We start from the raw sequence: 19,148 nt of genomic DNA, 5'->3' as shown, positions 1-19,148 counted from the left end.
TTGTATTGTTCGTGTTTATCTTTTATTAAAGATGTATCGAAATTACCACGCTGCATTTTGGTCCTCCTCTCCTTCGACGGAAGAAAACCGTAACACCATGATGGGAATTCAGTCCTGATGTCTAGAAGTTATTTTTGGTCATAAGAGGTGGTAGCGGCAACATTATGTACAAAAATAGTAAAAAAATAAGTTACAAACAACGCAGATAAACAAATGAAAAAACACAATCGGTAGGGGGCACGTAAAACTTCTCTTGCTCCAGCGCCATTCTACTACCCCTTGTCAGACCCCTTGTCTTTTTCCACATTTTGTTATGTTTCAGCCTTATTCTAAAATTGATTTTTTTTTATTATCCTCAGCAATCCACACACAATACTGCATAATGACAAAGTGAAAACAGGTGTTTAGACATTTTTGCATTTTTTTTTTAACATAAATACCTTATTTACATAAGTATTCAGACCCTTTGCTATGAGACTCGAAATTAAGCTCAGATGCCCCCTGTTTCCATTGATTGTCCTTGAGCTGTTTCTACAATTTTATTAGAGTCCACCTGTGGTAAATTCAATTGACTGAGCATGATTTGGAAATACCTGTCCATCTAAGGTCTCAGAGTTGACAGTGAATGTCAGAGCATAAAACAAGCCATGAGGTCAAAGGAATTGTCCGTAGAGGTTTGAGACAGGATTGTGTTGAGGCCCAGAACCAGGGGAAGGGTACCAAACAATGCCTGCAGCATTGAAGATCCCCAAGAACACAGTGACCTCCATAATTCTTGAATGGAAGAAGTTTGAAACCAGCAAGACTCTTCCTAGAGCTGGCTGCCCAACCAAAACTGAGCAATCAGGGGAGAAGGGCCTTGATCAGGGCAGTGAGCAAGAACAGGATGGTCACTCTGACAGAGCTCCAGAGTTCCTCTGTGGAGATGGGAGAACCTTCCAGAAGGAGAGCCATCTCTGCAGCACTCCACCAATCAGACCTTAATGTTAGTGGTCAGATGGAAGCCACTCCTCTGTAAAAGGCACATGACAGCCCGCTTGGAGTTTGCCAAAAGGCACCAAAAGACTATCAGACCATGAGAAACAAGATTCTCTGGTCTGATGAAATCAAGCTTGAACTCTTTGGCCTGAACGCCAAGCATCACTTCTGGAGGACACCTGACACCATACCTACCGTGAAGCATGGTGGTGGCAGCATCATACTGTGGGGATGTTTTTCTGCGGAAAGGACATGGAGATTAGTCAGGAGAGATTCTTGATGAAAACCTGTTCCAGACCGCTCAGGACCTCACACTGGGGCGAAGGTTCAACTTCCAACAGGACAACAACCCTAAGCACACAGCCAAGACAACGCAGGAGTGGCTTCGGGACTAGTCTCTGAATGTCCTTGAGTGGCCTAGCCAGAGCCCAGACTTGAACCTGATCAAAATTCTCTGGAGAGACCTGAAAATGGCTGTGCAGCAACGCTCACCATCCACCCTGACAGAGCTTGAGAGGATCTGCAGAGAAGAATGTGAGAAACTCCCCGAATACAGGTGAGCCAAGCTTGTAACTCCATACCCAAGAAGAATCGAGTCTGTATCGCTGCCAAAGGTGCTTCAACAAAGTATTGAGCAAATTAACTGAATACTTATGTAAATGTGATATATTAGTTTTTAGGTTTAATAAATTAGCAAACATTTATAAAATCCTGGTTTTACTTTGTCATTATGGGGTATTGTGGGTATTGTGGGGTATGTGGGAAAAATACAATTTAATCAATTTTACAATAAGGCTGTAATGTAACAAAATATAGAAAAGGTCAAGGAGTCTGAATACTTTCCGAAGGCACTGTATGACAGAGACACTGTACAATAAGTGGCTTTGTCTACCTCTGCTGGATTCTTGTGTTTACTGTAGTTCTAATGTTGAGGTTATGGCTTTTTACACTACCAAGTAACCAGTGTTGGGGAGTAGTGAACTACATGTAGTTCAACTAGTAATTTAACTACATTTTGATCCAAACGCTGCAGCAGACCCGCTGAATCATAGTTTCAGCAGCAGACCTGCTGCTCATAGTTTCAGCAGCAGACCCGCTGAATCATAGTTTCAGCAGCAGACCCGCTGAATCATAGTTTCAACAGCAGACCTGCTGCTCATAGTTTCAGCAGCAGACCCGCTGAATCATAGTTTCAGCAGCAGACCTGCTGCTCATAGTTTCAGCAGCAGACCCGCTGAATCATAGTTTCAGCAGCAGACCCGCTGAATCATAGTTTCAGCAGCCGACCTGCTGCTCATAGTTTCAGCAGCAGACCCGCTGAATCATAGTTTCAGCAGCAGACCCGCTGAATCATAGTTTCAACAGCAGACCTGCTGCTCATAGTTTCAGCAGCAGACCTGCTGCTCATAGTTTCAGCAGCAGATCTGCTGCTCATAGTTTCAGCAGCAGACCTGCTGCTCATAGTTTCAGCAGCAGACCTGCTGCTCATAGTTTCAGCAGCAGACCTGCTGCTCATAGTTTCAGCAGCAGACCTGCTGCTCATAGTTTCAGCAGCAGACCTGCTGCTCATAGTTTCAGCAGCAGACCTGCTGCTCATAGTTTCAGCAGCAGACCCGCTGAATCATAGTTTCAGCAGCAGACCTGCTGCTCATAGTTTCAGCAGTAGACCTGCTGCTCATAGTTTCAGCAGCAGACCTGCTGCTCATAGTTTCAGCAGCAGACCTGCTGCTCATAGTTTCAGCAGCAGACCTGCTGCTCATAGTTTCAGCAGCAGACCTGCTGCTCATAGTTTCAGCAGCAGACCTGCTGCTCATAGTTTCAGCAGCAGACCTGCTGCTCATAGTTTCAGCAGCAGACCTGCTGCTCATAGTTTCAGCAGCAGACCTGCTGCTCATAGTTTCAGCAGCAGACCTGCTGCTCATAGTTTCAGCAGCAGACCCGCTGAATCATAGTTTCAGCAGCAGACCTGCTGAATTCTTACTTGAATCATAGTTTTGGTATTTAATAGGTTGAATAGGCAAAAGAAACTGCAGTGATCTGTTATTGCAATTTGCAGTCTATGACATTTCAGATTTCGATATGATAATTTATCACATAGTAGTTTGGATGTAAGTGAACTACTTTTTCAAAGTAACGTTAGTTAAGTAAAGTATATTTTTCTTAAGGGGAGCTTTAGGATAGCTTAAGTTCTTTCAGTGTGAAGTAATTGGTAGCTTGGTAAACTATATTTTCAGAGTAGCTTCCCCAACACTGCAAGTAACCCAATAACCAGTGTAGTTCTCAGAATCAGAATAATATTGTGTGTATTATCTAATATTATGTAATATGCACATATGTAATAATACTGTATCTGAAAAATGAGCCAGGTTTGACATTAACCCATTATTACTGTAACAATATTACAATCCTATAATAAAAAAATGTAATAATATCACAATAACATTACATTAATATAACTACATTCTGGTTCTGTAATTTGTACTCATATGAAGACAACATGAGCGTTTGGAACACAGATGTTTTAATACCACTGAAACGACATCACTAAACACATTTTCACAGCTCATGCAATATACAGAATCTACAATCAAATATGTTTACAACTATTTCATTAACAATAATACAAACAACATCAGAACATCAAAAACAACAAATTATATATAAAAACATTTAAATTAGTACCTAGTGGGAAAAAGTGTTCCATCCCCGGAATGGTATATTGAAAAGTAACCAAAACAAACTGTACACATCAGCTTATACCTCATTTATAGAAAACTGCATTTGGTATATAGTTGAATTTTGTAAAAACAAAACATAAACAAAGAAGTAAAATGTACTGAGAGAAAGTCACTAAAGCTGAAGCTCGGTGTCCAAGGTTTGTGTGCCTAAAGCTACCACCACCACCACCTTGCAAACAATGGATGATCAGATAAAAATAGCTGTCCTTTTTCTGCCCGTTGAAAAAAATTATAATGCAGCAGTCTGACAAAAAAGCAGCAAGAGCTGCAAATGTCCATAGGGGAGAGAAAAATAAGGCCCCATTATAAAAAAAATAATACATGTCCATTCAAAATAAAGGAGGCACAAAACAACAGATATCAAAATGTGATCCATGTGGTGCAATCCAAAATGCATTAAAAAAAAAAACAGCTACATCATCCTGGATGAAGTCCCAGAGGGAAAATGTCCAAGGTGCTGCGTTTATCTTCGTCCCCTCTGGTTTTTGGGACACCTCCTATTTAAAAAGAAAAAATGAATAACAACAAACTACATTTTGACTGCCCCTCAAAGTACAGTGTTCTGAACTGTAGAACTTAAAGAAATATGGAATGAATTACAAAATTAGCATAGTATGTATGCTTACACTTTTTTCAAATGACACACATTTGGCATAGCACCTTCCATAAGACTTGCAAATTCATGCCACGGTATGTTGTTTACAAAAATGACATAAGCAGATTACATGTTTCTGTCTTTTATAAGCCTATCATAAATGTGCTAATAAGATCACATAGGTCACTTTTGAGAACACACCCACCTTGTGAAACACATGACAACGGCGACGATGATGGCGATCTGTACGGCTCCGATGATGGCCGCTATGAGAACGTAGTGGAGTTTCTGTCCACTGGGAACCACGTACAGGATGTTGAAGTCTTGGATCTCGTCACACTGCTGGCCAGTGTAGCCCGAATCACACCTGAAAAGTCAACCAACCAGGTAGCACTTAATTTCATGATACAGAAATTACCAGGTGTTCACTGAGAAATGACACACACAGTAATTACCTATGAATTAAGAAAAAAAGGCACAAAGAGCACATCGCTGCTGTCAGATGAAAACATCCTCTTCAAAACAGAAAAAACAATCATATTTTCCCATTAACAAACATACAATTATGAAACATTAGACACTATTTTGAATAAATGTTTACATTTGTAAAAATGTAGTTACAAGGTTTTCATTCGACAGCGACGATATGCAGGTAAGTAAAAAAAAAAAAAAAAAAGGACACCACATTATCTTACCGGCATGTGGGGATGCTATACTTGATTTCACATTGGCCGTGTTCACAGAAGTTGGCGTAGTCCTCTGTGCAAGGGGTGAGGATCTCTCCATAACCTCTATCCTCCCCTATGTCTGCCGTGTCTTTAAAGGCATAAATAAAATCGCGGTCATTGATATTGTTTATATACATTTTAATGAGTGAGCTAGGCCTTGTCATCATTTGCAAATCAAATATAACTGAAATGTATCGTCCAACAGAAATATTATTTGCAGTGATGTAACAGCATAACATCACTATTCCCATATAGACAACATGAACCATGGTCTGAGAGATAAATCAACTACCATAACAACATCATAACACAGTGTGGGAAATGGGAGCAACCTTACCAAAAAGATCAGTCTTGCTTTTGCTACCATCGTCTTTGTCTTTTTTTTGCCCTTTTTCTGAAAACAAGACACATATTTGTGAGTGCAACACAGACATTGTCCAGTATTGCTACGAGGACCTTTATCTACTTCCCCTTTAAGGGATAGCAGCATTTTAAATGTGAAATAATTCATTAGGCTACCTTAAAAATTGTTTTTCTACTGTAAGAAGTAAAGAGAAATTGAATTGGAGTGACTCAGGGAATCAGTGTTCCAGCTCTTTGAGTTCTTGGAGTTGGAGAACCGTAATCACAAGGATTATACAACTGGTCATAAGAGGCCTGAAAATTGCCCCCACATTATTTTTATGCCTGGAGCAAGCGGTGACGCGGTCACATTATGGTCTCATCCCATTACTCAGTGCTGGCTTGATAGAGATAGGAATGTACATACATTTCAGCTCCACCTCAAGAATAGAATAGAAATACTATTTTGACTCTAATATAGTACATGTCCAACATTTGCAATTGCAGTAAGCTAGCATCATCATAAAAATAAATGTGGTTGATCAACAAACCAGTTATATGATGTGGATTTTGTACAAGTAAGACACCTACCATTTCTATAACAAACTAATAACCTACAGTACTGTTTAGGATGCTCATTGACAATAAGGCGACCATAGACACAATGTGAGGGGTATGGCAGCTTTCTATGTTGACCAGTCATCGTACGAGGCTGCTGGTAACTCTGACAGACAGTAATTGTAATGCATGCAATCATTTGCAATGCTCATTTGCATTACCAAATTAAACAAATGACAGATAAGTGGTGAGTGGCTGGGTTTAACTTGAGGGGAATTTGGACTGTTGAGATGTAGGGTGACACGGGCTTGCTTCAGCTTCACTGCATTTAATGGCCCTCCTGCAACATTTGGCCAACTGCACCATCATTAGAAATGCCTCGCAACTGATTTAAGAAGAGATAGACACGTACTGTACATAGGGGTCACATGACAAATGTTGTTAAAACACATATCAGGCTGTGCACAACAATTACTATCTGGGAATGAACGCAATAACACCATGGTTGCCAATAATATCACCATGGTTGCCAATAATATCACCATGGTTACCAATAATATCACCATGGTTGCCAATAATATCATCATGGTTGCCAATAATATCACCATGGTTGTATGCAATGTGAAATTCCATTATATGAATACTATAGGAATATTGGAACATCCATAACTAGTTATTAGGTTTCCACGGTGGGATGCATTCTATTCAAGTTTAGATTAATGTGATATGTGGGACAAAACAGTTCATTATTTGTGTAAATTGATCTTTTAGATCTAGATTTTGGGACATATTTCAAATAGGGCCCTTTTTTGTGTGGTATGGCATCGCACTCAGATAAAGAACTACATTGGAAAAATGGCTTTAAACTGATTTTCTAATAAGAATGGAGAAACATTTTTGCAGTTCTCTGACCAGCTGGTTGCCCAATGTCCCTGGGTCATAATAATGTGCCCCAAATCCCAACTGTGTGAGATTGGGGTCATGTTCGCATTGTAACATTAGTGTACAGAAGAAAGAACAATCTCAGGTTTTTTTATTTGAATCTCAAGCATTGTATAAAGCTGTTGTAAGTAGGTGGGAACCTAATAGACTTAGCTATCAGCATGTATAAAGCTGTTATAAGTAGGGGTGAACCTAATAGACTTAGCTATCACCATGTATAAAGCTGTTATAAGTAGGTGGGAACCTAATAGACTTAGCTATCAGCATGTATAAAGCTGTTATAAGTAGGGGTGAACCTAATAGACTTAGCTATCAGCATGTATAAAGCTGTTATAAGTAGGGGTGAACCTAATAGACTTAGCTATCAGCATGTATAACGCTGTTATAAGTAGGGGTGAACCTAATAGACTTAGCCACCACTGTATACTGTAGCATAGCATAGTGCACGGTCATAGTGAGAATCGATCAACCAATTGGAGTGGGGATCATATTTGAATTGCCCTTCCTGTGTTCACAACAGAGGCATCAGAGTTTGACATTAACTAGCCATCGTACAGGTCACTGGCTGTGTAGAGTGATGCAGGGGAAGGTCATCACTTGGAAAGAGGGATGTTTATATTAACACACTACGGATCAGGAATATCAGGACTGGCAACAGAAACACAGAGGAGGATATCCAGGACATTGTATTCAACATGAAGGATTTATATCATCTACACTAAAAATCTCAGTCAAATGTAAAATTGTGATGGGTTCTCTTTCCCTGAGACTGTGAAAAATACATGAAATCAATCGAAAGCCCAATGTTTTTCCCCCCTGAAATAATCCTCTTTATAATACAATACAATATGATAATGCAGTGCAATGCAGGCTAAATGCAGTATATTGGACATAAAATGACATGTTTCCAAATTACATTTTAAGATGAAAATGTGGCATTACCTGGACATCTCCCCAGATGCTTCACGTCAATCTTCACCTGCTTCAAGCACGATGCCTCTCTTACGTGACAGGGGGCAGTGTAGGAGTTTCCGTCTGTTCCACACACCGGGTTGTCATTATGGCCACTGCAGTCAATGTTGCACATGCACCTGGGTGTCGAAGAAAACATTTATATAAACATCTGTTTAATGATCACTGTATTAACACTGTATTAACACTGTATTAACACTGCATTAACACTGTATCAACACTGTATTAACACTGCATTAACACTGTATTAACACTGAATTAACACTGCATTAACACTGCATTAACACTGCATTAACACTGTATTAACACTGCATTAACACTGTATTAACACTGTATTAACACTGCATTAACACTGTATTAACACTACATTAACACTGCATTAACACTGTATTAACACTGCATTAACACTGTATTAACACTGTATTAACACTGCATTAACACTGTATTAACACTGCATTAACACTGTATTAACACTGTATTAACACTGCATTAACACTGCATTAACACTGTATTAACACTGCATTAACACTGTATTAACACTGTATTAACACTGCATTAACACTGCATTAACTGCATTAACACTACAGTAACACTGCATTAACACTGTATTAACACTGCATTAACACTGTATTAACACTGCATTAACACTGCATTAACACTGTATTAACACTGCAACAGTAAAAGCTCTAAACATACACCATCAATCAAACTGAATCGAATGTGACAACCCAGGACCCCAGTATATGGAGAAAATAACAGAAGATTTGAAAGGAGGACTAGCGGTCGCTAACGATTCAGATAATTGGGACCCAAATAAAGAAGACCCCCTTTCAGAAACTACTGGTTGCACAATAACATACCTTTAAAACCAATACGTTTTTCCAACAACTTTAGCATCCCACCCACCAACCTTTTCTTTATATCTGAACAGTGTTGCCGGTATCAAAGCCGAAACGTTTATTTCCGCAAACCGACCTAGCCATGACTGCGATAAAGTTCTGCCTATGGCTCAGTATGAAATGTAGCCGTAATACTGAGGCGGCATTGGCGCGCACTATGCTCTGGTTGCTAGGCAACGCCCGTTGCTACTATCCTCCTGGCAGTTGTAAACTTTGCGAGGCATGTCACCACACACACTGTTTTCTTAACCACAACTGGATGGATCCATAAATAATTACTGTGGGAATAAGTATTACTGAATGACGAAAATACTGGAATAAAGTAGGCTAATGCAATTGAAGGCATCAAATTATTGGTTACTGAAACTCCCAAAGTCATCTAATTGTTATAATACATTTGAAGCAATAGCAACTATTTCAGCACCGTTTTGTGTTGCTTTGAGACAAGTCTGGGGATCAATCAATGTCATAATATTCTCTGTTTGGATATTAGTTAGGCAACAATTAGGCTGTGGAAATGTTAGCTAAGTTGAGGTGAGTCCTGCTCGTGATCACCTTGTCTAGTTGGTTTATTCATTAGCACTGGTCAGAACATTTTGCCAGCATGTTATGTAACTTAACAAGTGGATAATTTTTCTCTTCACTCACAGTCGCTTAGAGGCCTAGGCCTTCTCCTGACCAAAATCCCGTGACTTGACTAAATCAATCAATGTGATTTTGCTTCACTGAATATCCATCTGTATATTTGGTTAATTCTCTGGCTGGGCAGATAAGTGGAGGTGGTATAGCTCATCTATCACTGGTCAGAAACATTTAGCATGCTAAAATGTAGCCTAAATCAACTGTAGGTCTATCACTGATCAGAAACATTTAACATGCTGTAATGTAGCCTAAATCAACTGTAGGTCTATCACTGATCAGAAACATTTAGCATGCTGTAATGTAGCCTAAATCAACTGTAGGTCTATCACTGATCAGAAACATTTAGCATGCTGTAATGTAGCCTAAATCAACTGTAGGTCTATCACTGATCAGAAACATTTAGCATCCTGTAATGTAGCCTAACTCAACTGTAGGTCTATCACTGATCAGAAACATTTAACATGCTGTAATGTAGCCTAACTCAACTGTAGGTCTATCACTGATCAGAAACATTTAACATGCTGTAATGTAGCCTAAATCAACTGTAGGTCTATCACTGATCAGAAACATTTAGCATGCTGTAATGTAGCCTAAATCAACTGTAGGTCTATCACTGATCAGAAACATTTAACATGCTGTAATGTAGCCTAACTCAACTGTAGGTCTATTATTTTGCTCGAGCAACTCCAAAAGCCTGCAGAGTTTGTGAAATATAAACACGAAATTCACATGCTTTTGAAACGTGGATAATGAAAGCATGGGTTCAGTTTCAAAATATAACTTCTTCTTTTTTTTGACAGCAGCTCCACATGCTGCCGTGATGTAAGTTGTATGGGAAAAGTATTATTTGTATTTTATTCTGTTATATTTCATTATAGTCTTAGCCTACTGTAAAATATATGTGTGTTTACTGTGATCAGGGTAAGTCTTGTCTGTTTAATGAACTAAATAACTATTGATTTCCTGTGCATGGCACAGCCATGTATCCTATAGGATGCACAGAACAGTAACATAATTCAACTCAAAATATGCCATTCTAATCTTATAAAAATACATCTTATTGGTCTTGAAATGTTTCTTAGGACCTGCCTAAAACATAATGGATTTCTTTGTGTTGGTGTATAATGAATGGATTTATTCAAATCCACCACATCAGCCCACGTCGAGTCACACTCCTAAACGTGCTGGCATGTGCACGGGAGATATAAAAGGCTTTTCCTGGAAAGGATGAGGCAAAAATGGGTCTGTGTGAATTGGGTTCTAAAAAACATTGCCTGATTTATTTATGGCAACATACAGTGAAGTCTTTCTGTAAAGGGTATAATTCCAGATGAAAGTACTCACAAGATATCCTCAGAGTCCACGTCGCATTCTGCTCCAAACTTGCAGGTGCCACATTTTGTAGTCTTTTTCCCTCTGCCTGTGCCTGATCCTTCATCATCTGTAGGAAAGGAATAAAACAAAAATGTGCTGTTAGCTGTCAACAAAGTTAATATTGTTGCATTAGTGTTTGGATTGGCAAAGCTTTTCTTTTGGCAAGCTCTTTCTGTAACATTGTAACATGGGTTGGCAAGTCCAACTTATTAAAGTGAAGCAGGAACAAGTTACAGCACAATACCTCCGTCGCCTGATCCGGAACTGCCATCTGTGAGTTAGAGCATAGAAAATGAGTTAGTTTCAGCTTCATCTAAATGAGTAATAAGGCAATGACTAGGGACAGTTTAGAGTGAGAAAAAAGTGATCAGTGTGCTGCATCCTGACACTCACCGGTGGAGCAGGCCCCTTCAGAGACCTGTGATATGGACTTCTGCTGCTTGCACGCTGCTCTCCTCATGAAGCACTCGTTCTGGAAGGTGTCTCCGTTGGACCCACAAACAGAGATGTACTTCTTAGAGCACTGGAACACAACGGGTAATGGTAGGGTGTTACAGTTAATGAACCATCATAGCCTAGACCTAACCATTTCTGAGGACAGAAACCTGAAAGCGCACATAACATTTTAAATGCCCATAGACTTCAGAAATAATTTATAAGCAAACGCCATGCTAACGGATGGCAAAGGGTTATGCAACATTTGGATAAGCCATTCCTGCTTGCTTTCTTACTCATGGTGATGGCAGTCTTATTTCACAACAGAGAACATGAGAGCATCTTTCCCACTGTGTTACTTACATGGAACTGGCAGACACATTTCAAGTCAGGCCCGTTCTCTCGACAGGTTCCCCCGTAACGACATGTTACAGCATCACACACTCTCAGGTCACTCTTCTTCTCAGACGCATCTGTAAAAAATAAAGGTGTTCTTATCAGCAAGGCAGTGAAATACCATTATTTTACAAAGAAATAAAGTAGAGATATATTTTCCAGTTTACAATAAAACCATCTAAATATTTTTGACAATGTATCTAGTGTAGTCTACTAGTATCCATGTGATATAGCTTTTCTGTCTTTGAGAATAACATATGAATAATTGAGCCTAAACTCTTTTTTTACTAAGAGTATATGAAATAGTGTGAAACCCTGTATAGCTATGCTCGTATAATTCATGTTCCAAAACACACCCTCAACTTCCCACTCAAATTTGTACACAAACACAGTATTTTCCCTCATTTGTATCTTACCTTAAATACAGTTAGCCTGGATTCCAAATCAATATGCTTTGTTTCACCATGAAACTGAGTAAATCAGTTAGGATTCCAGGCTAAAATCCAGTATGAACCAAAGTTAATTAACTCCTGGCAACTCTAGAGTTCACGGACACTCCTTCCAGTAATGACTTTCATCACTTGTATGTGCTCCAAAGCCAATAACAAGCTTCCCCTTTAGCCAGAAATATACTTGAACATATCTCATACTGGGCAGTATTTGTCAGAGGAAGAAGCCAAAATCAATGGCACTAAAAGAGTGAAGATGTGGGTCGTTAGCAGCACGTAGCCACCGGACTGCTTCACCACAACACATCAATAGTAGTAATCTCATCACTTCGTCAAAGGGTCTACTAATGAGAGATCGGGTACAGAGAGAGCTTAGCTACACATCATTGAGAAAGACAGTGCTATGAGCATTGTGCTACAGTCTCTGCCCAGTATAACTGGACTGAGAAATTTAGCCACTAGTCATTCGCACCATTTGGCCCTCATTTACAAATTCCTTGGCATTACATGATCACGGGAGTCCAAAGCCAAGTACGATCAACGGGGACCTAGAGAGTTGAGCAGAAAAGATTGGAGGAGAAGGCAATGTGAGAATCTTTCATCGGGAGCTGAAGCACATTATGTGTAAGAAGCATCACTGATAGGATTGATGAGGATTTCAGGTAGCCACGGTAGGCTAATGTGTACGGAATGATGTGTTACGTAATCCTGATATTTAGTGAAAACAAAGCCAGTGCTGTACAACCGGTAGGCTTTCAGTAAACTGTTTAATTCCCCCTGTTGACATGCAGTTGCAGTATATTTTGTTTTTCCCCTAGCTTTGATAACTACAGCAGGAGTGGGAAATGATTGTTGTACTAGAACTACTCTAGGTTCATGGACACCCTGAGGGAGAGTGTTTGACTCTGGAGGAAAGGTAAACAGAGTTGTAATGGAGGAGTGAGAAGGCCTTCCCAGCCTTCCAGGCAGGTTGGACAGCAGCCATTTACATCCTCCTGGGGTCAACAGCGTTATCTCCTAGCCTTCATATCAACTGGCAGGACATTGGAAAAACCCCTGGCCTGTGAGTTTTAGAGGGTGGGGGTTGGGGGGGGGTGCAGAGAGAACGAGGAAGAGAAACATAGGAGAGAGGGAAAGAAAGAGAGAGAGAAAAGGAGAGGTGATGGGAATGGAAGAATCCTACTGCTCTGAGGTTTGATCTGAAGTTCCCTTCTGTTCTCGTTGCCAGTCCCCATGAGAGAGAACCATTTTCAACACATATGATCTGCAATAGGAGCTTTGTGTTATCTTATTCCCAAGAGTCTTATTCCCAAGAGTCTTATTCCCAAGAGTCTTATTCCCAAGACCTTCTCTGTTAGAGAAGGTCTAAAACCAGGAAGGCAATAGTATGCTGCTAATCCAATAGCTTGAGACAGGTAAACGCGCCACAGGGTCTAATAACCCAACCTTTGAACAAATGGGAGGGAAAGTAGTTCCAGGCCAAAGATTATCATCAGCCATTCCTAACAATTAGCTCTTCTTCTCAATAGACCAGTCTGTTACTGATAGGCAGTCCCTGTGTAGCTCAGTTGGTAGAGTATGTCACTTGCAACTACAGGGTTGTGTGGGACCAGTACAAAGAAAGTATGAAAATGTATGCTCTCACTACTGTAAAACGCTCTGGATAAGAGCGTCTGCTAAATTACTCAAATGTAAAAATGTTACTCAAGCAATGGTCCCAGTCTCTGTTATAAAGGCAGCTATCCCCCATCTCAGTCAGCCTGTACATAAAGGACTATTGGCTAATTTCCTCATTAAAGTCACGCCCTGGGGGTCCTGAAGCTAAACGATTTAAATACGGGTCCTGACCTAAAACTCCTCTGTAATCAAGAAAGAGCACCACTGTATAGGATCAGAAGTCTTCAAAACACTGCAGTAGTCAAGAGAGTATTTAAAAGCATTTCACCACACCCGCAATAACATCTGCTGACCACGTGTATGTGACCAATAACATCTGCTGACCACGTGTATGTGACCAATAACATCTGCTGACCACGTGTATGTGACCAATAACATCTGCTGACCACGTGTATGTGACCAATAACATCTGCTGACCACGTGTATGTGACCAATAACATCTGCTGACCACGTGTATGTGACCAATAACATCTGCTGACCACGTGTATGTGACCAATAACATCTGCTGACCACGTGTATGTGACCAATAACATCTGATAAACATGTGTATGTGACCAATAACATCTGCTGACCACGTGTATGTGACCAATAACATCTGCTGACCACGTGTATGTGACCAATAACATCTGCTGACCACGTGTATGTGACCAATAACATCTGCTGACCACGTGTATGTGACCAATAACATCTGCTGACCACGTGTATGTGACCAATAACATCTGCTGACCACGTGTATGTGACCAATAACATCTGCTGACCACGTGTATGTGACCAATAACATCTGCTGACCACGTGTATGTGACCAATAACATCTGATAAACATGTGTATGTGACCAATAACATCTGCTGACCACGTGTATGTGACCAATAACATCTGCTGACCACGTGTATGTGACCAATAACATCTGCTGACCACGTGTATGTGACCAATAACATCTGATAAACATGTGTATGTGACCAATAACATCTGCTGACCACGTGTATGTGACCAATAACATCTGCTGACCACGTGTATGTGACCAATAACATCTGCTGACCACGTGTATGTGACCAATAACATCTGCTGACCACGTGTATGTGACCAATAACATCTGCTGACCACGTGTATGTGACCAATAACATCTGCTGACCACGTGTATGAGACCAATAACATCTGCTGACCACGTGTATGTGACCAATAACATTTTATTTGATTTGAGCAGGACCAGGCCTAGAATTCAGTCAAACAGCATTGATCCTGACCAGCACTATAGAAGCATTAGTAATGTAAGTATGGTCATTATTGCTGTTTTACCAATAGTTGTTCTTCAGAGACATTTTAGTCATTTAGCAGATGCTCTTATCCAGAGCGACTTACAGTAGTGAATGCATACATTTTATTTCACTGGTCCCCCGTGGGAATCAAACGGACAACCCTGCTGTTGCAAGCACCATGCTCTACCAACTGGGCTACAGCAGAGCAGCAGTGCAGGTTCACAACAACCATGCTTCCACTGAATTCAACCCAATCAATGCAAGCGTTGACAAATAAAATCAGTGTGTCTCAGTGGAAGTGGGGAAATGCCACAATTCACTGTATTTAAAGGGACAGTTAACTCCAAAATGTAAATTTTGGCAGATATTTTTTAGAAGTAGTCTAATGTCAGGTCAAGCTTAATCCACGTCCCACATGATCAGTTGTGTGACCTAGATCCAGCTATGCCTCAACCTGAAAACGATGGTAAGGATAAACACACTGAAAAAAGGCAGGAAATATGGTGCTTGTATTTTCCATTAAATTCTGAAAGGAATTTTACCCTTTATATCTGGGAGATTTATGGTTGCTAAGGTCACATCTGCTATGGGCTTTTCTGAGCCTGATCAGCACCCAATTATAGGTTGTTTTCATGAGCAGTGAAGAACAACCAGGACCACAGGGAAAAGGAATGGCTCTGTTTATTGAAGGAAGTGAATCGGGTGAGTAGCGAAAGTAAACAAATAGCTTAACATGAGGAAAACAACGACGATTGGTTTTATCAGGAAAGCTACGCCGACATGCTCTTCTTTATAAATCGGAATACTTTGAAATGAAAAGTAAAAGCCTAGGTTACTTAACGAATACCATACATATAGGCCTCCATTAAAAACAGATGCTATGGGATACACTCAGGGCAATTGGGATTAGGTAGGGGTGGAAATATATCCACATTGTGTTTGCATTCATCTCTAATGTCATCAAGCATAGGCCAAATCATAGGTCAAATCTGGTTCTTCTCTAGATTTATTCCTAGGCCACTTTAATAAATGGAACACCAGTCACTTTAATAATGCCACTTGTATAATGTTTACATATCTTGCATTACTCATCTCACACGTATTTACTGTATTTTGTACCATCTATTGCATCTTAGCCTATGCTGCTGTCATTGCTCATCTATATATTTACATGTATATATTCTTATTCCATTACTTTACTTAGATTTGTGTGTATATTGTATCTGTTGTGGAATTGTTAGATATTACTTGTTAGATATTGCTGCACTGTCGGAACTAGAAGCACAAGCATTTTGCTTCACTCCCAATAACATGTGCTAACCATGTGTATGTGACCAATAACATTTGATTTGATTTTGATTTGATTTAGGTTCATGGATTTTCTAGGGAGTTTTTCCTAGCCACCATGCTTCGACATCTGCATCAGTCACACTGAATGTTGTCTTCCATCCCGATCATCCTGATGGTGGAACCCCACCCCCCAATTTGACCAATGATGACACTGTATTCAAACAAAAGTCCTTACTCCTAATCAGGAAACTGAGAACTGGCAGTTTCCATTTAATAAGGAAACACAACCAAAGAGAGCAGCACAATCCAGGGTGGGGTTCACAGATGGAAATGATTTCCCTGCATGCACCTCATCAGAGGGGACAGATCGAGGCATCCTCCAAATACACATAGGCCTATCCAATCTAATTTCTCAAAAAAACATGCATTGATCCACAGTGATTCCGCTTATGAAGCAGGGCCACTCAGTGCCGTATTTCCGACTAATTCAGACTAAGTGAGCATGATGTTCTTTGTCTGCTGGTCAAGGATGCCCAATTACCGAGCAGCGTTCAATCAGCAAGGAGAGATAAACTACCTCCAGGGTCCTATGTAGCAAAAACACATAAAATGTTTGATAAACCCAAATTATTTCCCGATAAGAACTTGTTTTGTCAAAGTGAAGTGATAAAGTAAATGTGTTGATACTCACCTAGGCAGCCCTTGCCTTTTCCCGAGACACATTCGCTGCTCTGAGAGTATGAAGCCTGTGCTCCAGGCAGTGTAGAGACGGCCAAAAGGCAGAGGACCAAGGAGAGAAAACGGCCTGCCGAGGGTCCGTGAGATGAGAGGGGATATCCTCTGGACATGATGCTTACAATGCTGTGTAGAATGGGCACACTGTCGTTTCCCATGTTTCCTAACCTATGCTTTTTTCAAATGGCAGAAATATTTCAACGAATCCACCAGATGTGTATGGACACCCAACGAACAAAACGCGATGTTATTTGCAAACGGTTTCACCCACGGCTAAAAAAAGGTTTCATCTCCAACGCAGAAATGGGATTTTCTCCCAGGATAGCCATAGAAAAAACACCATTATCTCGGACTTTTAACACACAAATTACATAAACCAAATGTCGGGTTGACTCTACTGGCCGCTCGACTGACCGTCGTACAGATAGGGTGTGCGATCATGGGCTATTTTGACTGTCGCCTTTACCTTTGACGTGCTTGCCTTTCTCTATTTTATCCCAGCGGAAAATATCCCTTGTTAAAATGTCCCTCCTTCATCAACACAATCCCAGCAAAGGCGAAAATATATTGTGTTGTTGTAGCAATTTACCCAGACAATGTCCCAGTGAGGTTTTGTGTATCACCATCAACAAAGGACTTCGGTGAAGCTTGGGGATCACATGACGCGAGACCACCCCCATCATTGAAGCACGCTTTGCGATGGAGGGGCAATATAACCCCTTATAAATAAAATATGTGTGGGGAGGGGATTCCGATTGTACCCTGGAAGGACACGTTATAACGCGACAGTTACTAATCCTGTATAAAGCCTATGAGACCACGCGGAGGTTACAGCCTAAACCAAAACTTTATTTTGTTAACATGGACATTAAGACAATTAAGCCTAAAGAAATTAGAATTATTACAATTCTTATATATAAAAAAATATCTTCAAATGCAGGCGTTATTATGTGCTGTTTTACACAGATCAGAAGGGTAGCCGGAGAATACAGATATACATTTTACCAATCCATGTTCAATTTATTATTTCCAAGTCATGTTATTCTTAACAAATGATATCCCAGATTCACAATTACACCATTTCTAAAAAGCTTTACATGCTAAACACGGAATATTATGGCACTGTCTTTCAATTAAAAACACTGATTATTATGGCACTGTCTGTTTTTTTATATATTTTTACCTTTATTTAACTAGGCAAGTCAGTTAAGAACAAATGGCTCACTCAGCCCACAGGCTCAGTATATCATGTGGTGTTGGTGAGTACCACAGCAGCAGTGTCATTATTGATCCTGATGACACAACCACTCTTTCCATTTCATGTTTGAGCTGCCCTTCAAAAGACACATTGAAGGGTAGTCTAGCCTGTATCAGAAATGTGAGGTGCTTGCTGTGAAGGTTCTTATTCCAAGAGCACAACACATGGTTTTGTTATAGGATAAGGCAAATCAGGACAAGGTTGACTAAAATATGGATTCCTTTTTTCGGAGTGAAGAGATGTGTCTTGTCCAGCTGTTTTTCCAAACTGAGTCAGCTCACAACTGCATCAATGAGCTTGGGCATCTAGGACTGGTGCAATTTAAAGATGTGAGTATAAACAATCACTTTTCCAGTGAAACTTATGGAAATGTGGTACATAACTAAACTATATTAACGTAAAGTTCTTTACATTTGAGGCTAATCGTCTAACCCAACTTTTTTTTTAAAAACCCGTATGACTTTTTCAATATTTTTCAAGTATTGGGTATTAGTAGAAGTTAACTAAATAAAATAAACACAGACCTTTGTAGTTGAAATAGCCCAAATTAAACCGAGCACAGTATGGCTAATGTTATGAAGGTCAAATCCATTTAACTGCATGCCAGTCTATTACATATTGATTCCACCATGTACACTGGCTTAATATTGACACATTGCTGTAAGTTGAAATAATATAGAGTTATTAACACTGTAAGTTGACATAATATATAGTCATTAACACTGTAAGTTGACATAATATAGAGTCATTAACACTGTAAGTTGAAATAATATAGAGTCATTAAAACTGTAAGTTGAAATAATATAGTCATTAAAGGGAAAAGTTGAACCTATCCAAATTCTTGTGCGTTCCAATGACAAATAACATGTGAAACGTGGAGATACTG

General features: G+C 39.9%; 1 protein-coding gene across 1 annotated transcript; it reads right to left on the bottom strand.

The window, feature by feature from the left end:
* Window positions 1–3,481: 3,481 nt before the first annotated feature.
* LOC110535284 (tomoregulin-1) lies at window positions 3,482–17,690 on the bottom strand. The gene is made up of 10 exons (XM_021620188.2): window positions 16,961–17,690; window positions 11,567–11,676; window positions 11,162–11,291; window positions 11,013–11,039; window positions 10,739–10,835; window positions 7,824–7,972; window positions 5,377–5,433; window positions 5,007–5,127; window positions 4,517–4,678; window positions 3,482–4,213 (listed from the first exon to the last, which is right to left on the bottom strand). The coding sequence occupies exons 1-10, from the start codon at window positions 17,160–17,162 to the stop codon at window positions 4,180–4,182; spliced, it is 1,089 nt and encodes a 362-aa protein (XP_021475863.1). The 5' UTR covers window positions 17,163–17,690; the 3' UTR covers window positions 3,482–4,179.
* Window positions 17,691–19,148: the final 1,458 nt, after the last annotated feature.

Source organism: Oncorhynchus mykiss, chromosome 11 (genome assembly GCF_013265735.2).
Source record: "Oncorhynchus mykiss isolate Arlee chromosome 11, USDA_OmykA_1.1, whole genome shotgun sequence".
Taxonomy (NCBI): Eukaryota; Metazoa; Chordata; class Actinopteri; order Salmoniformes; family Salmonidae; genus Oncorhynchus; species Oncorhynchus mykiss.
This window is presented reverse-complemented; position numbering and strand designations above follow the sequence as displayed.

Excerpts from the sequence above, each read along its gene's own strand:
- LOC110535284 (XM_021620188.2), bottom strand. The coding sequence starts at position 17,162 with ATGGGAAACGACAGTGTGCCCATTCTACACAGCATTGTAAGCATCATG. Across the intron at positions 11,677-16,960 it reads AAAAGGCAAGGGCTGCCTAG|ATGCGTCTGAGAAGAAGAGT; the intron begins GTGAGTATCAAC and ends TATTTTTTACAG. Across the intron at positions 5,434-7,823 it reads GCATCTGGGGAGATGTCCAG|AAAAAGGGCAAAAAAAAGAC; the intron begins GTAATGCCACAT and ends TCTTGTTTTCAG.